This window comes from Pyxicephalus adspersus, chromosome 1 (assembly GCF_032062135.1).
Source record: "Pyxicephalus adspersus chromosome 1, UCB_Pads_2.0, whole genome shotgun sequence".
Lineage (NCBI taxonomy): Eukaryota > Metazoa > Chordata > Amphibia > Anura > Pyxicephalidae > Pyxicephalus > Pyxicephalus adspersus.
The window spans coordinates 35,241,220-35,260,389 of record NC_092858.1 but is presented as its reverse complement, the minus strand read 5'-3'; the positions used below and the strand labels follow the sequence as shown (position 1 = coordinate 35,260,389).

General features: G+C 37.5%; 1 protein-coding gene and 1 long non-coding RNA gene across 2 annotated transcripts in view; one reads left to right on the top strand and one right to left on the bottom strand.

Moving 5' to 3' along the window:
- Positions 1-19,170, top strand: part of ZNF385A (zinc finger protein 385A) — a gene marked incomplete in the record, with an annotated part of 148,473 nt that overhangs the window by 106,639 nt on the left and 22,664 nt on the right. The window contains 1 exon segment of the mRNA XM_072406335.1: positions 17,220-17,382. Coding sequence (XP_072262436.1) covers positions 17,220-17,382 — 163 coding nt within the window.
- On the bottom strand, positions 294-5,499 carry LOC140321575 (uncharacterized). Its single transcript, XR_011918981.1, has 4 exons — positions 5,435-5,499; positions 4,942-5,038; positions 4,498-4,591; positions 294-714 (listed from the first exon to the last, which is right to left on the bottom strand). It is a non-coding gene; the product is annotated as an uncharacterized lncRNA (long non-coding RNA).

Below are 19,170 nucleotides of genomic sequence, written 5' to 3'. Positions count from 1 at the left end.
CTGCTGTAGTACTGTCTGTCTTAGTCTGTCATTTGCAATCCCTATTTAATGTACAGGGCTGCGTAATATGTTGGCACTATATAAATCCTGTTTATTATTATTATTAATAATAATAATAATAATAATAATAATAACGATGCTGAAAGCCATGCCCTCTATAACACTTGTAAATCCCTCTGTAGGGTAAATAGGTTCAGCCTACATGGGAGTGGCAACTGCATTGAATATAGGAACAGTACAGCATTGTTGCCACCCCATCAGAGGCTGCTAAATAACTGGACTCATTTGGTATTTGTAGGACTTTGCAGGTGAACTAAGGAAGCACTGGACAGGTGCAATTATAATTAACTGCAGCAGCTAATTTTTTTTTAAAGAAGGACTTAGTTCAACTTTAAATATGCCTCTGTCTCAAGTGCATCTTAATATGTAAAAAAAAAGAAGAAGACAGTATCAGATCATTTTGCCTGATGAATGCAAAACCAATATGCTGACTTTGACAGCTGCTGAATATGTATCAGCTTTTGAGATCCTAGAACATGGTTATGATAAATATACCAAACCTGACCTGACTTCAGACTCATCAGCATTCCTACAAGAGTTTCCGTACCAAATTACATAAATTAATAGATGGAGATGTAAAACTGCAATAACACATTTGTTTGACATAAAGCAGCCCGGAAATATGTGCCTTATACATCTTGACATTCCGACCATCTGGAGAGATAAAGATGGGAGGAAAATAGATGCTTAGATTAACGTTAGACTGAAATATGCATACCATATTTTATATAAAAAAAAATCTAGGACACACAGTTTCATACTTCTAGTACCAATAAAGAATATGTCTGCATATATGGCTTGTTAATTTAAGAAATATGTCTATTTAAAACTGATATTAGCCCTGGCATAAAGCATAGAGAGAACATATTTCACCTGCTCAGTGCTTTCATTTTTCATGCAAGCATTGCTGTAGTGTATCTTACATTAGTGTTTTTTTAATGTGAAAACCACTGCTTGCGCCACAGAACAGTTATTCCCAAACACACCCACTGTGGGCTCTGTACTTTATCTGAAAAATGACGGAAAACATAAAATCAGTATTAGGAGTTTGGCCAATCAGAACTGAATATGCTTTGAAATTGTGAAGGTGATACAGTCCTTCCACTCTTTCATGTTTGCAAAGCAATATTCCCACCTATATCTACTTCCTAGCTTTGAGGTCATGGCCTCCATGGGTTCTTGTCTTCTTTCAGGCTGATTGGTGTCCAGGGGTGCTTCCAAGCCATACACCACTAAACCAACCTTAACCCACTGGGGAAAGCTGCAGAAAAAGCTGCCACATAATTTTCCGAAACAGTCAAGACCTGCCCATGCATAGAGAAAAAAAACATTTCACCCTCTACCCCCCAGTACCTTGATAAATTGCTATTGTGGCAGTATTTGCATAAAAGCAAGAGTAACACTCCTTCCAATGTTTTTGTCTGTTTAAAACTATTTTTCTTTATATCATTTCTTTTTTCTATATGTTCAGATGGTAGTGAAGTTGCAATGAAGTTACTGTTTTCTCATGCCAATGAACAGCTGCCTCGGGGGAGATGCTGCATGTGGTGTCTACCCATTGCAGGCCAATAGAGAATGAATGGGGGAAGTGGGGGGGCAACAAGGTGCCAGCCACTGGGAACTGTGCAGGATCACTTGCCCCCGCCACAGGTCTCCACCTGCCCTTAGACTTTCATGGGCAAACATTTGCCATGTTTTCACAGTCAAACAACACATTTTTTAAGAGGTGAACATAACATTTGTTTGGCCATATAAAATGTACTTGAAACTTATTAACTTGAGATGAGCTAACATACTGATAATTAATAACCAGCCTATAGGAGCTGGCCCTTTATTTATCCTGCTATGATTACCCAGAGGCAACTTTTATATTTACCATTTGGTCACTCGACCCCCCCCCCCCCATTAACGTCCATTGATTTGTAAACAGTCCTTAACCTAATGAGAAAATGTTGCTTAGTTCACTCAGAAGTAATGTTCAGGGACTTTTATGGAATTAAGCACAATGGCGATTGTTTAGAAATTTATCCCATTTGTATGTTGTGGAATGTACAATGTACTGTGCTTATGTGTTTGAAATGGTTTCAAATCTTTGCTCTTCTAGAAGGAATCTTTCAAGTAAACACCAAGACCAAAACATACAAACTGTACTGTGTGGTGGAGAGGGTTTTTTTTAGGATCAGTTTAATTGAAGTAGAGCTATTTTCTGTAAAATATTGAATTCCAGTTCCACCATAAACTAATATTTATGATTTAGAATTAGTCTAGAATTAACCCTACCCATGTGAGTTGTTTTTTTTTTTTAATTTTAGAGCAACTGGCCCTCTTTATGCAGCAGAAGGCCAATCTCATTTTTTTGTAGTTGTTCGAATAACTGTTTGGGGGGTGTCATTGATTTTTGTAGAAGTTGAAGCCCGCCACCCCCTCATACTGTTATTCTTCCTGTCATTGTAATTTAAGTCACGTATCTGTACTTTTAACACAAGCACCAATTAGAATATGCATGTGCTCGCAATTATCTTCCAAACAGCCAGCCAGACATTGCATTAGGCTTGCTTACTTAAAGGATAAGGGCTCAGCTTTTAAAAAAATGAATTAATAAGGAATTGAAATTGGTTTATTATTTAAAGTCTCATAAAAAAATAACATTTTGAATACCGCATTTCATTTACAAAGAGTGTGGGTGCTAGGGTCTTCTTCTCTAAATTCTCAGAGCTTAGAAATCATAAATTGCATTGATTTAGGTCCTAAATATTCAGTTTCTGTGACTGGTTGTAATGCCACTTAATTGAGTTTAAAACTGAATTCCAAACAGCTGAAATGCACATATACATACTGGCTTATCTTCCACAGGATTAGTAATTCTTGTCCAGCCACATTTGTAATTCAAATACTCAGGCCAGACAACATGGCCACAAGGGTGACAGCACTTTCCTGTTGCAGGTAATATCCATTTCTAACCAAAATCTTTTTTCTGTGTTTAGAGTAGAGTAGTGATGGGACAGAGGTTTTTAAAGCAATGTCTCACTGGAGAGAATCATCCCAACTTTGTAAGGGGTTCTAATCATAACTCCTTCATAACACATTTTGGCATGGCATACACTTTGAGTCATACATTAATTTTAAATATCTAGTCATGGAAATTTATATAAAGGAACAGAAAGTGTCTGATCTTTCCTCATTGCAACACAATGTAACACCTGGTGTCAGGGAATGGCACATCTTCCATGGTAGATGGAACGGTAGATTGTACAGGTAGATTGTAACGTACAACTGAAGTTCAGATAATTTGTAACTTAGGTTGGAGGCAAATCTGACCACCTGTGACTATGGATCAGCAAATACTGAAAATGGTCATTTGTTTTTCTTGAAGGTGAATGAGATGGTTTGTCAATCTAGTAGGATTCTGCCATAATCGTATACAAATCCTGACAAATATCAGTGTCAAATCAGTTACATAAATTTGACTTCTTCCCTCTATGCTTGTATTGCCCAGCTAGCCAGCCCCAAAACCATTATTTTAGGGGAGTCTGAAAAGGATGCTCTCTCCTATATTTAGTAATTGGCTTTTAGATTTTGTTTTTCCACATCTGTATGGATAGATCAAAATACTGATGTTCAATAGATAGATAGATATAGATATAAGATAGATTTAATATTATTTGTATAAGCTCCTGCAAGTGTCCAGTGATTGCATTTAGCACTTGACCTATAGCCTGTTTCTAGAGCTGCCCTGGAACACAGCATGAATCAGGGTTAAATCCTATTTTTGTTCTGTAGCTAAAATTATCTCTTTTCGCAACTCCCTTTTACTTAACAAAATAATGAGGCTTTTCTATTTATACATGCAGCCCCTGTTTGCTTCTGTGTGAAAGCTGTAAAACTTGCTTTAATTACCTCCCACATTAACTTTCCTATTTTGCACTACAGTAAATGAGCTGCTGAATATCCCCAGCGTACCTTAATTTTCTTTCTCCTTAGAAAGAACAGCCCTGCGCTTCCCCTTAGCTCTAATCTCCTTCTAAACATTGGTGACATTGTGGCTTCAGCTGTGTTCCACTGTGAAATGACATTGCTCTCAAGGATCTCTGATAGGCGTACGGTCTTAATTAAGTGATTTTGTCACGCATAAACAGATTCTGAGCGACTTACCAATCAGTGTAGCTGCAGAAAGGCTTAATTGTATGACAGTGATTTGGCACACTAAAGGTGGTGGATATAATTGAAACTCTTTGACAACATTTCTAAAGACATCTCTGTTAGTTACGTACCCGTAGTTACAGTTCACTAAGTTTAGTCGTCTTATACAAACATTTTAGTAAAAACACTTCTAACTTACTATGAACAATTCATTTCTTTCGTGAAATGCAATGAAGATATTTTTGTATGTCAGGCTCATACACATAACAACCCATAAAACAGATTGATAGTTCTTACCTTCATATCCATTATTCTGAGGGTAGCCCTAGAGCTGACATCAAGGCAAAGCCCATTCTGGGATCTCTTTTTTAGCGGTGCATCTATTTGCATCCTGCCCAAAATAGGAAACATCTCTAAATAGACATAAAGCTTGGGGGTGAACCTACCTGAAGCTATGTGAGGGCTCTTCACCTAAGGTACATAGGGAGCAGACCCTGGGGGGGTACCCCCAGTAAGAACCCTAGTGTCACAGCATTTACCTATTTAATGCAAAATAAATGGTAATTCATTCATTTAGGCCAATAATCTGCATGTGGGGCGTGCTCACGAGGCAGGGCAATTACAGACAACAGAAATTAAAATCGAAGTCCCGGTTCAACTTGCATGAAGCCATATATTCACAACTTCCCAAAAATACAGAGATTGTGGTTCGTTGATGAAAGTGCAAGTGGGCATCATTACCATTCTTATTCTGGGACGTTATTCTCATCCATGCGTTAGCTTTCAATCCATACCCATCCTACACAAACAATGAGCGCATCCACAATGAGATACATATCTGAAAGGACAGAAATTGTGAGACCCTAAGCTTCATGGAATGTTGAAGTCAACTTACCTTGGACATTTTAGTATGTCAATAAGGAAGCAAAAACTTTTTATTATTTAAAATCTCATAAAAAAAAAATTTAAATAGTTATTAACCCATTTTATGTAGTAATTGAAAATACAATACATTACTCTATATATCTCTTTTACTTTGCTTTTTAGCAAGTCTTGATTACTTTGAATCACAGAGCTGGGCAAAATAAGATGTGTATTTCAACAAACAAAATTGTAGAGCTGTCATGAAAAATTGTAGCCTGTGATAATAGGATCCAGCCATGAGCTAACCATGCATGCAAGGAACAGTACGGACCGCAGCAATAGAAGAATAACAAGAACACGTAAAGTGTACCTATCCCACAAATGGCCAGCAGCTGCTTGTGTGGTAATCCAGCCGTTAATGGAGACCACAGTGTGTTTCTTTTGGGTTTTGGAAGGAAAAGGATTTAGCCCACAAATCACAAAGTTTATATAATTTGTAATTAATAATTACACTTCACAGTCATGTCAGCAAGTTACATTTTATCTTGTTTTGCAGAATAGTGGACTTTGTATTGTGCACTTAGGTTCTTTGTTGTTCCATTATTAATGAAAATTGCAATTGACCACTTGTATACTATTACCTCTAAAGATGGACCGTGCCATTGGATGTTGCAGCCCATGTACCTTTAAGGTAAATGCCAAGTAAAGCAGAACTCTCCCTTACTGATCTGTGTGCTGTATAGTTTCTTGGGTACCAGGTTCTATTTATTGAATTCTGTGTACACAAACACTAGCTCTAGATCTAAATTTCTGTTTGGGTGATTTTCTCTTTACAACCTCTTCTACCTATTTTTGTAAATAATACATACATATATATATATGTCTTACTGTAGGATTTTTAATACAACGTCTTTTCATAGTCATAGTCTAATATCCCTAACATATTCTCCAGACAGTTTTTGGGAGGGAATCCATAAAACCTACCAAGTTTATATCATAATGAACTGAAGTGCTAGAGGGAAACCCATTTATGCACAAGAAGAACATATACATTTTGGGTAAGATTGATTTTCGAGTATCCATGCTGTCTATTCTGTCCGTGGTTCGCATTATGACTGTGCAGGTACAGTATATTTTTTGGTAGTGAGTTCATTTAATGTGCATACCACTGCAATAATAAGAGCTGTACCAGCAAGTCCATAGGATGGGTGTACATATAGCAACATGGAGATGCATCAAGAGACCTTAGTAAGTTCATGCAGTTAAGTGCTTTACAAGTGCAACAATAATAAAAGTTGAAAAAGTGTCCAAAGCACTTTACCTACTGTGATCAACTATGCTTTAATTTATATTCATCAATTAACCCAGAACAGAGAATAGCACAAACAGATCATATTTTTGGAGATGTGTAAAATGCATGGTGGTAAACAATCAGGCATTATCATGGAACCTGCTGATGTGTCACATTTGCTACAAAAAATATGGATTTAATTTTATCCGGATGAAGTTTGCCTTAATTTCATTTAAACTTTCATCTTCCCCTTGACGTCACTATTTGAGCTCTTTAGTGCTACATAATGAATTAGCCTGTGATCAGAAACCTTAAGTCTTCTCTTTATTACGGAGCCTGATTGTGGCTCAGACCACAGTTTAATTGGAGTGGTTGTGAGTAAACACATTTTTCATATGGATCTTATAAAGCCTAATTATAATTTTGGTTTAAAACTCAACATGCAGAAATTTTCTGGATTTTCCCTCTCGCTGGCTGATCCTGTAGCGCTAAGAATCTAGCCTATCTGGCACAGTGGGGGCTGACAGATTCTCCTCTGCCCCGAGAGGTTACTGCTGTGTTGTGGCAAAGTCCAGCCAAGATTTTTTTTCAGAGGCAACTTCCTGCTAATCCCCAGTTATCTAAACACTGAACTGAGGCAGCGTGGGGAGATATTAAGCGTATGTCGACTCAATGGCAGCCAAAAGGGAAAACTGCTCTCTCCTTCTGCTCTTCGGCTGCTTTACTCTGCTTTTTGTTCCCATGATCTTTTTTTTTTTCTTATCTTACAATCTGCCGTCTTCTAGCCTTTATCACTTTTTACATGTGTTCCCTGACTTTGTCCTCATCCTAATGTACAATCAGTTTATTGCTTTTCCATTTACACAATTATGCACTCTATTCACACTTGCTCTTAATTCTTTATACTCTTTGACTGTTGATAATGCATTTTATCTGTCACCGTGTATATCTTCTTTGAGGGGGAGAAAAGCAATAGTAGATCTTTAGTGATATAGTAATGTGACATTCCATTTAAGTTCCTTACAAACTCTCAAAGTACTTAAAGTCAGTAAATGAAAAACAAACTTACTTTGTGAAAGAACTTCTAACGCATACAATTATGTATGCAGAGGTTTCTTTACTTGCATAGAAATGTGGACACTTTATTTTTTTATGACCTGGTTCTGCAACCTCTAAACACGAATGTATGCAGTTTCAGTAAAAATGAACTAAGTACCTAAATGTATATTTCTTTTAGCCTCCAGTATTCTCTTACACAGTGGAACTTAGACAAAGAGAGAGAAGGTGGGCACTTGGAGCCAATCAGGTTTTGATGTTGTGCACATGTGCTAATAGAAGGGGAATGCAGATTATGCAGAAAGATGATGTAAACAATGTGCACTATATAACCAGTAGTGTCATTGGGCATAATTTATTTAAGCTCTCCAAGACTGTAGAAGATGCACTTTCATCAGTGAGCCTGGGTGATCCAGCAAACCTAAAATATATCTGGTCCAGGATTGAAAACATTAGCTAACAAATAGCAAATTATTTTTAACAAATCCATTCTAGGTTTCATGGATTACCCAGGCTCATTGATGAATATGTGTATCCTTTCCAGCCTTGGAGAGCTTTAATAAATCAAGACAATTGTGCGCTATTGAACAAAGGTCACTGGAGTTTAGGCCGTAGTGGTTAAGACAGCTCCCATATGCAGTATGTTTTAAACTTTAGCTGTATTATGTGCACATTGCATGCTCAGTCTGTGGCTATGTTGACTTTAATAGAAGACATATCAAGCATTGGAACTAAAGCAGTAAACTGGACGGATATCCCAGTTTGTTTTAACTTTGTGAAGCAGTAACCATTGGGTACACATTTTTGTGTATATATATATATATATATATATATATATATAAATATTTGCATGTCCCTGCAGTTTTTACATAGGGTTTTTAGAGGTGCTCCAATGTTTACCCTACAACAAATTATAAGATCTTGAGCATGCTTCAGTTATGCTTAAGCTTATGCTTAAGAAAAACTAAATCCTGCTATACTCACCTGTACCTGTTCCATCACAGGGTACCATCATCTTTTTCCTTCTTCTCTTTCTTCTTGCGATCGTCATCCTGATTGGCTGGGCAGGGGAGAAGTAACTCCCAGCAAGAGTTGGGATTGCTGGGTATCCTGGCATGCAGAGCTCAGCGTTTTGAGTAATCAGGCAGATAAGAATGATTATTGCAGAAGGGACAACACCTGCCCGTTTCTGCAATAAAGCCCTGCCAAATCCAACATCTTTAAAAGTCAACTCCAGGCAAACATTTAGATAAACAGATAAGACACATGTATGAAAATCCTTGACCCGTCAAAGTATGTGCGTTTCTGTTCATTTAGTCCTTAAATTTACACAACACAAGCAACAAAAGCCAGGTAGATGACACCACTTACTCTACTGCAGGTAAGAAGCACTTTTGTGTCATCTCCCTGCCGCTAGCCTGCTGACCGGACAACGAAAGAGGAAGAAGAGACTGAAGTAAGATGAGGTCAACGCTCTGCTCATTTAAATCATGTTCAAATATATATATTAGTTGCATTCATAAACATATACAGTGGGTCTCCAATACTTACAATAATTTAAACCTTATTCATGAAGGTTTCTGTTCAGGGAGAGAAAGATAAATCTTGCATAACATATGCATTTGTATAAATAGTGCATTATTCCTTGAAAAAACACTGTGTGATATATTTGTATTTGGTAACCTATAAATAAAATAATAAATGACTCCTATGAAAAATAGCTATGGAATGTGATGAAAAGTCTTTATGACTGAAGTAAGGATAGGAGATTGTAAGCTCCGCTGAGACAGGACATGTGTTGATGTTTTATGTTCTCTTCAATGAATAGTGCAGTGCATGGTTACTATTAAATCACATAAAAAAATAAACTGAAATATATGGAAAGCACATCGAGCAAATTGAAAACATCAGTTCTTTTGCCGAGTTCTTAAAATAATATTGATGAAAAGTTGATCTGGGATGAATAGTGATCATGTTGTTTTGGAACTTTGTTATCGGTACTGTAATGAATGAGAGAATACTCCAGGAATGCATTTACTTTGTACATCAGAGCCTTGCTAGAGGGGCAAATATGAAGCCAAATATGACATACAGTCGAATCTTGGCCCATCTTGTGATTTCTCATTCATCACCTTAATCAAAGCCAAAAACAACCATTTACATGTGAAATGTATGTAAAGCCAGACCATTGTTTGAGAGCTGTATGAGGAGCTGTGCAATCGTATGAGAGATGTATGAGGAGCCCGACCATTGTATGATAGATGTAAAGGAGGCTAGACCATTATAAGAGAGCTGTATAAAGAACTTGTCCATTATATGAGAGATGTATGAGAAGCCCAACCATTGTATGATAGATGTTTGGGGGGCTAGACCATTACAAGTGAGCTGTATGAGGAACTTAAATGAGGCCATTATATAAGATATGTATTAGGAGCTGGACACTTGTATAAGAGATGTATGAGAAGCTGGACAATTGTATGAGGAATAAATAAGGAGCCCAGCCATTGTATAATAAATGTTTGGGGGGCTAGACCATTATAAGAGAACTGTATGAGCAACTTGGTCATTATATAAGAGATGTATGAGGAGCCCAACCATTGTATGATAGTTGTTTTGAGGGCTAGACCATTATAAGAGAACTCTATGAGGGACTAGGCCATTATATAAAAGATAAATAAAGAGATGGACAATTGTATCAGAGATGAATAAGGAGCCCAACCATTGTATGATAGATGTATGGAGGGCTACAACATTATAAGAGCGCTGTATGAGGGACTAGGCCATTATATGAGAGATTTATGAGGGAATTAACTATTGTTTGAGAAATGTCTGAGAACTGTACAATTGTATTTGAGATGTATGAGGGGCCAAACCATTATAAAGAGATGTATGAGGAGCTGGGCCATTATATGAAAAATGTATGATGAAGATAGATCAGGGTTCTCCCCAGGCCCTTTTAGCTGGGCGCACCACCCGGCACTTTTCAGCACCCACCCAGCTGTTTTTCGGTGGTTACTAAAGAGTTTGGTCACAATACAGGGGCCACCCACCTACAATTTCTTCCCATCTGGCATAAAAAAAATTTCTGGGTTGAGCACTGTAGATAATTGATTGGGAAAAGTATGGGAAGCTAGACAATTATATAATAAATGTATGAGGAGCCAGATCATTATAAAAGAGATGTATGAGGAGCTGGGCCATTATTTGAGAGATGTATGATGAGATAGATCATTGATTGGGAAATGTATGAGAAGCTGGACAATTGTATGAGGAGCCAGACCATTGTAAGAGAAATGTATGAGGGACACATTATATGAGAGATGTATGATTGGATGATGAGAGACCAGACCATTAAATCACAGATGTATGAGAACTAGACCATTATATGAGAGATTTATGAGGAGCTGGGTCATTAAATGAGAAATGTGGAACTGGCCCAACTGTTTGTACAAGGAGCCCAACCATTGTTTAAGATTGTAGCATAGCTTGTGTTCGTGGCCTGTGTAAATACATTTTTATGGTTATATACATGTAATTGCTTGTGTAAATAAACACATACAAAACAACAGACAGTTTTATAAACTTTTACCAAACACATGACAAAGTGTGGGAGCCTGAGCATAGATCCTTGACCTAAAATTAAACCGATCAAAATAGTTTATATTATGTTCCCAGGTTGTATATATAACTTTTCCATGCCTGACATTGTTATTCTCAGCTGGCTTTCTCACATATTTGTTGAGGTCCATTACATAAGGAGTTCCCCCTCCCAGATTTATCAGTGTGCAATTTCAGTTATAGGGTGTCATTGAGATGTTTCAGTTCCTTCTGCCGCTTGTAGATTCCTCTAGATTACATTGGAAGTAAAAATATTATTAATCAACTGACGAGATTCCACTAAGACAGCTAGGGCTGCAAAGCCTTAATGTGAAGCCACGAGGGACAGAAAAGCATGTCAGAATGTTGACCTTCGGCCATACTTATTTTGAGCCATCCAATAAACGGCCCCAGTTGTCTGAACATTTTAATGCATAACTGGAATATACTAGTCAATATAAAGAAGATAGATTCACACAATAGAATATCTCTCACAAAAGGTGTATTTAAACCTTCAGAAAATCAGATCTGCAGTAGCTAACATGTTTTCCTGTCCTGAGGGATAAATTCCTACTTGTCATCAGACACTGGATATATAACAGAACACACATTTCAGTTACATACAATGTAGTTATATCACTGTTACTCAATATATTTCAAATGTCCGATTAATTTCCCATAACCCTAAGTATTATCTAAAAATAATGGTGCTTTGAATTCATAATTGTCCAGGTTCCTATCTTCCACTAGTAAGCTTTGCAGAGAAGAGTTTTGTTACACAGGAATCGTCAATGGGTATAAAATCCTCTAACTTTCATCATCTTATCATTAAGATTCAAGCTATAAACTTCAAGCATCATGTATGTTTAGAATCACCTTCACAGTATAAAAGTTCTAGCGGAATAGTTCATAGAAGTCCTGATCATAAATGTTTTATTATCTGAACATAATTGCTTTAACGATTTTCTGTTTTTGTTCATATAGTTGATGATGGAAATTCAGCTTCTGTTTACTATTCCCTAGATGAATGGTTTAGTGAAATAAAATGTTGGAACATATGAAAGTCTGAGACAGATGCAAGATGGTTATACATAATGCATCATAATTGAATGGCTTAAAGTGGTGTGAAGATAATGGTGATGGATAAAAAATGACTTCAGAGTGAGATACTGTGAAATAAAGTCACCGAGCTGTCACTCGTGTTCATTTTGGATTGTTTGCATTGAGTTCAGTAAAGCTGTGATGTAGTATAGCGTGTAACAGGACCGGTTTATAACATTGGAACAATGGAAATGGTCTGTTGCCTGCAGCAACAAGTGAGCAGTTACATTCAATTTTCTAAACTGCAAAAGAAAATGACAGCTGGCAGATGGTTTGCCATAGGCACACGTTCCATATTTTCTCATATGGGCCTCGTATTGTCCATTAAAATCAAGATTCCTTCTTTCTAATGGGAAATACATGGCAGCTGGATTCTTAATGGTTGGTCTTATTGGTTGCTTTTGGCTACACCTCCACTATTCTTTCATATAATTTAATTATGTCATTTGTTTCCTCAATTAATTCAGCTAGCTTGGTTGCATTTTGTTACCTCTCTTTTTATGCCAAATAACAAATAAATATCACATATTATTAGGGTGTAAAGCATAAAGCTAACTTTAGCAGTTTTAAAGTTTTTTAGATATACTTTTGCAAGTGTTTAGCTTAAAGCAAACCTGTTAGAATCAAAATAATAATGAGTAGGCTGTACATGAAAGGAAGGGATCTTAAGGCTTACAAAGTCCTATCTAATAAAGTTAAAAATAGTCCTGCCATTTGAAAGTGCATGCTAATTATTCCCAGAGAATGTATACTAGGTAGCATATTTATAAAACAGTGAATCCGACATTCAACAAACATTTACTTCAGGTTCATGTGATTCAAATAGCAGCAATTGATTTAGCGCCATTGAATGCTTTGTGAACATCAAATTCCTTTTATATTAATTTAAGGCCACAAGAGGCCACATGAATTGAATAGACTTCCTTTGCTCTGTAATAACTTAGGTAGGGCAGAAGAGGCAGCTAGGGATGGTGAAGACCATACCAGGGGCTCAAATGCTGCCCCTAGTGGCCATGGTCCCTTAGGCCACAGTCTTGGTGGCCTTGTGGGAAATATGTCCCTATCTGCTGATCAGGTTATGCACCTCTAGGCATCTGCACCAGTCTGTTGCATTTATTCACTCTAATAAATGGACTGGCAGATTGCAGGAAACATAATGTGTTATTATTAATACACTGCATCACAAAAAAATAAATATTGTCTGCTACTTGGTTTAATCCATGTGTCCTATACTAAATCAAGTGCACTGAATCCAAATCTGAAGATTCTGCCTAGGACACCAGGATCTTAAGTTACACGGGTACAGATGCGATTAGCTACATTCTCTCATTCCACAGTTACTTTGTAATCTCTTAATACATAACTAACTTTTGCCTCATAGTTCCATGACATTACAAAAATGTAGTTTTATGTTGCAACAACAGTTACAATTACACATAATCTACCTGAGTCCTTGTTCAATACATATGTACACTTTAGAAGTCTTTCAGGCACTTGCTTTTGCGTTTGTGGTTCTCCACTGTCTCTCATTGCAGAAACCAGCAGCAGTCACCCATCATGTTGGGGTTGCACTGGCCTTGATATATTGTTTCCATAACAGAAATGTCCTGGTGGAACCTCTCCCCTTGTTCATCACTCACATCACCCAAATTTTGTGAGAAGGAGTCCAGATGGGAATGTAACAAATTAATTTTATGTGACATTCGTCAGCCAAGTTGATGGTATGCTGTTAGCATGTTGTTCACAAGTTCAGAATGCTTTTCAGCTCTCTGGTTGACCAGAAAATTTTGTGCAACTAGCACAAAAAATTCCCAAGCAGGAAGTTCAAGTGGGTTGAGTTTGTGTCTTAATGTGGCATCATGCATCAAATTGCGGATTTGGGGACCAACAAAAATGCCTGCTTTCAGTTTAGCATCTGTTATAACTTTTCCAAACTTGTCCTTCAGATACTGAGAACCCATACCATCACGATCCATTGCAACGATAACGTTTCATTAATGCAAGCTTAATATGAAGTGGCAGAAGGTAAACTTTCTGTGGATCAATGAGTGATTTATGCTTCACGTTGAACTAGTCAACAGTGTGTTCAGGTCCGGGTGGCCATTCTTTCACTATGTAATGGTTGCTGTCATCACGACTGTTCCACAGACACGAAAAGCACATATAGTTTGTATATCCCAATTGCAGGCTAAGAAAAAGTGCCACCACCTTCAGGTCACCACAAACGTTCCACTTGTGTTCTGAATAGGTAATCAATTTCAAAGTTACCTCCATAGATTTATATGTCTCTTTCATTCCCTCGGGATGATCAAGAGGAACAGAAGGTTTTTCGTTACCTTTATGCAGCAATACAGCGTTCAAACTTGCTTTGCTCGAATCTATGAACAATCTTCACTGCTCTGGTATGTAATCGCAACCTAACTCCATCATCAGACCATCAGTCAGTATGGAATCAAATGTCGTTTCCAGCTTGAAAAAACCTGCGAACTTTGTGTGACCATCACTAAAGTGTGAAGTTGTCATTCCTTTTTGTAGCAAAATCCACTCTTTCAATCTGGCGGCTAACAGTCCAGACTTCTCTTTTGACAAAGACAGGTTCCTTCCTAGATCGTCTAAATCTGATTGGCTTATAAAATGTGGCTTACCCTCTTCAAATTGGGGTTCATAACATTCATTAACATTGACATCATCCTCCTGTTCCTCATCCGACATATAACTGTCAATAACAACAGATGTAGGAGGGACTGGCACTAGACTCTCTGCATCATGTAGCACTGGCTTCAGAGCAAATTCACAGACAGGATAGACAATTTTTTGCTTTGTCTTAGAAGTAGCAGAAGTAGCAGTCCAAGTGATGGTCTTTTGGCTCACGCCAAACCAATTCCGTTTCCCATTCAACCATTGTGTTAGGGCAACGTAACACACCTGACAGCAGATATGACGTGCCCAGCTTTTATACTGATCTCCAATTTCACATCCAAAGTAATACTAAAAGTAAAAGCAAATTTCACCCTCTTGGGTTAGGTTCTTGCGTTGATCACACGGGATATATTGGCCACAAATGTAGCAAAAATTGTCCCTTTATTAACACAGTTGCGCCTACTCATCTTTAGCTCAAAACAGACTCACTATGGCCTAGCTGTACTAAACAATAAGATGGTTTCGCACTAGAGACAAGCCCTTGGTCCATCTCGCCTTATATAACTATTTCTGATGTCAGCTCATTGACTTGCCCAGACATGCCAAGCCGCTGCTGGAACTTACATGCCACCAGGGGACGTGAATCAGCTGAGGAGGCAGCAGGCATAGTGGTAGCTGCAACTGTTATAATGTTCCCATGTAAAAAAACATTAGCCAATTACTAACCATTCGAACAGCTATAGCACGCCTATAATGCAAAATCTGTACGTGATAGGCAAGTTCAGATATCCTAAATCATATGCGTTATTGCCATTAGCAAAATAGTTGTTGTGCAGTGTTATTATTAAACACAGTGTTAAACCATTCCTGTCATCTTGGTAATGGAAGTACTATTAGATGCTGATCTGATGGATGGTGAGCATTTCTCTCTGCACAGGTAGATGCTAACCAACAAATTAATGGTCATGGTGGCTTGCATTGTCTTCAGTTATTGATGGATAGATGTGTCTGTACTTGATGACTTTGTTGCAGAGAATCTCAGAGTAGATATTTGCTACAAGTCTATCAGAGCATTTGGTGACTGGTGAGTCTGGACTGGTCCTAGAATTGTTTCACATTGAAATGATACAGCTTTCCAATCATCCAGATTATCCCTTCTGCTGCAACCAAATGGTCCTGTCACAGGCAGAGCCATACATGAATACATGATTTCACAGGAAGGGCAGTTGGGGATTTATGAATCAGTGCACATGACATGTGAAGATTAGAAGGAGCAGTGATGGGGGCTCACTCTCATGCTTTTCTTTTTCTGTATTTCTGTGTTCTAAAAACCAGCAGACAATGCATTTGAATTAAGAATGGTAAATTTTGTTATCTAGCAAATAAATTCAAATCTGCATTGAAAATCATGGTCTACCATAATTCTAATTTTATATGTGATTGGTGGTCATAAGGCAAATAAACCTTGTTTACCTAACTACCTTAAAAAAAACATGCAATGGATATACAGTGGTACCTTGGTATAAATCCTTAATCCATTCCAGATCCTTGGGCTTATACCAAACAAATTTTTCCCATAAGAAATAAAAGGAAAATTATTAATCCGTTCCCATGAAAAAAAAATCTTATTGTTATTGGCATACTATACATTGATGAGGCTGTATGAAATAATTTAAACACTGCATAATACCAAAATACATGAATGCAAAAGCAATTAGATGAAATAAAATAAAATTTAACCTCACTTTACCTTGCTGAGAATAGTCAAGGTGCTGAGAAGGGAGGAAGAGATGTTATGTAATTCACACAGAGAGTTATAGCACGGGTTGTTCACTGAATGGTAGCAACTGGCCTACTGACGCTCGTGGGCAGTCGTGGCTTTGTTTTGAGATAAGTAAATAAGGGTAGTGTGCGGTGTTATGACTCATTTTGACCCATACAAGTTCTAGCACAAAGGTTAAATACCAAGCAAAGGTTGTATATCAAGCAAGATTTTTGGTGTCCAAACAGGACTTATACCAAGTTGGACTTGTTTCAAAGAAGACTTATACCAAGATACCACTGTATTTGCATAGCACAGGTTGTGGAAAACAATACAACCTAGAATCAAAGTTGCCTTTGCCTTGACACATATCTGTCTGCATGCAACTGTGCTCCAAGTGTGCATCCCTGGTCCTCCTCTTTGTCCACAAAACCATTACCTGTTGTGCACCAGACCCCTCCACCCCAACCATACCGGAACTATGAAGCACCAAGCCATTTTTAGCATGTGGCAAATAGTCCCTGACAACACATCTAACCAGTCTGCAATAGTACTTCCAATTAAAGACTTCCTATTGCGGTTGATATGGTGGTTTGTATGCCACTGGAGCAAAGCAGACAGTTCTTTTTTCAGGTTTTGAAACTTCAGGTCCATTCTGACTGCATGGGGAATTCTCATTGGTAACTTTTTTGTCTTGTTTCTTTACAGAGTCAGGCTGAGGCACATTATAAAGGGAACAGACATGCCCGGAGGGTGAAGGGAATTGAGAATGCCAAGACCCGACAGAAAGATGGAGTGCAAGATGGAGACAGAAACACTCTTCTAATCAGCCCTGTACCCAGTGTCAGCGAGAGTGACACCGACAGTAAAGGTGAGTGAGCGAGATGCAATCTTTATTCAACCATGTCAAAAGATATTTTGTTATTATACTTACCTGCCAGCCTAATGTTCACATGCTTCAAGTAATGCCATTACCTTTCATCATCAAAAGCTTTATCCAGTTTACTGGTGAGTTGTTTAGACATCCTCCTCCAAGGTGTCCAGGTGATGGATGATCTGACATGGTAAATTATCAACCAAACTAAAATTCAATATATGAACATAAAAGTGGTTCCTTCTTTTGACAATGGTATATTGATGATACCTAGGTATTGTCCCAGTTTTGTTTGTTCATTCTAATCATTTCGAGTCCAGTACTACACATGCCATTTATATAAAATCATGTTGGCGGGGACTGTGTCAGTTCACCTGTTACAGAACAGGGGATAGACTATGCTTATTTTTCATGGAGGAATATTACATTGACATATTGATTTTTCCCAAACAGTGCAGCAATTGTAAGGTAACATGAAGAAAAACTGCAAGAGATACAAAGGGATGTAATGTAATGAACATCTTGGTGTTCATGTGGAAATTATCCTTATTGCAAAGTCAGATATCTAAAGCGTAACCTTAAAGACCATTTTTTATTTTTAGATAAATTTAGAAAAAAGGAAAGGTGTCTTTCAAGCTTTTATTAATGTTTTTGACACTGTAAGGATGAATTACCTTCACTTCTCCTCTCTGATTATTGGATAAGAAATGAGGAAAGCATTCATCAGGACAGGTAATTACACACCAACCTGACATTATATTATGATAAGTAAGTAAGTGATGGTAAGGTAATCATCGCTGGCAACTTTTTAAAACCTCAATGGTATATTTCCTTACAGCTAGGTCACAGGTTTTAAAATGGGCCAGGTTGACCAAGGAGTTTTTATGTTCTCCCCATGTTTGCATGTGTTCCAAGCACACTGCTTTCCTCCCACATCCCAAAAACATGTAGTTAGTTTAATTGGGTTCCCCCCACAATTGTCTTTAGATTGTGTTAATGACATATAATATGGTATGGACATTAGGTTGTGAAGCCCTTTGAGGGACAGTTTGTGATATGACTATGGACTTTGTAAAGAGTTGCATAATATATGTCATATATAATTACATAAATACAAATAAAATAATAATAATCGGTGTAGCATGGATTCCACCACAGCAATTTCTGTGTAGTAAATTTAAATGGCTTTCTAGAACAGACCTTCTAAGCTTCACCTAGTCATTTAATGAAGACAATGCATATACTGAAATCTTTCCTTTATAAATTTTTCTATGAAATCCCTCTATCCATTGACTAAGAACCTCTATTTTCTGCAGAGTTTAACAAGTTGTTGCTGGCTTTGTAATGAATTGCAGAAAAGTTGTTTCTAGGTGATTCAGCACTTTGGAAAGTTTTGTTCTTTTCATGACATTTTGATGCTCCTTTTGCCAATTTGCTGTTAAAATAATCCACAGCAGATATTACAGGAAATGTACTACTCTGGTTCATAGTTTTTGGATACACAATATTATTTTAATGTATGTAGATAGTACAACATATTACACAGCACTATACAGAGTCCATAATTATGTCGGAGGTGATCACAACCTAATGCCCCTTCCATGGTTGCAGGAAATTTTCAGGGACAAAGTCAATTTAACCTCCAGTATTTTTGGGATCTTCATTCAGGTAATGTCCTGGCCAACTCTCCACAAGACACCCAGGCAGCAATACAAATCTGACATAATTTATGGTAGTTTTAAACTTTAATTTTCTGTATTTATAAAGTTTATAAAAGAAAAAAAA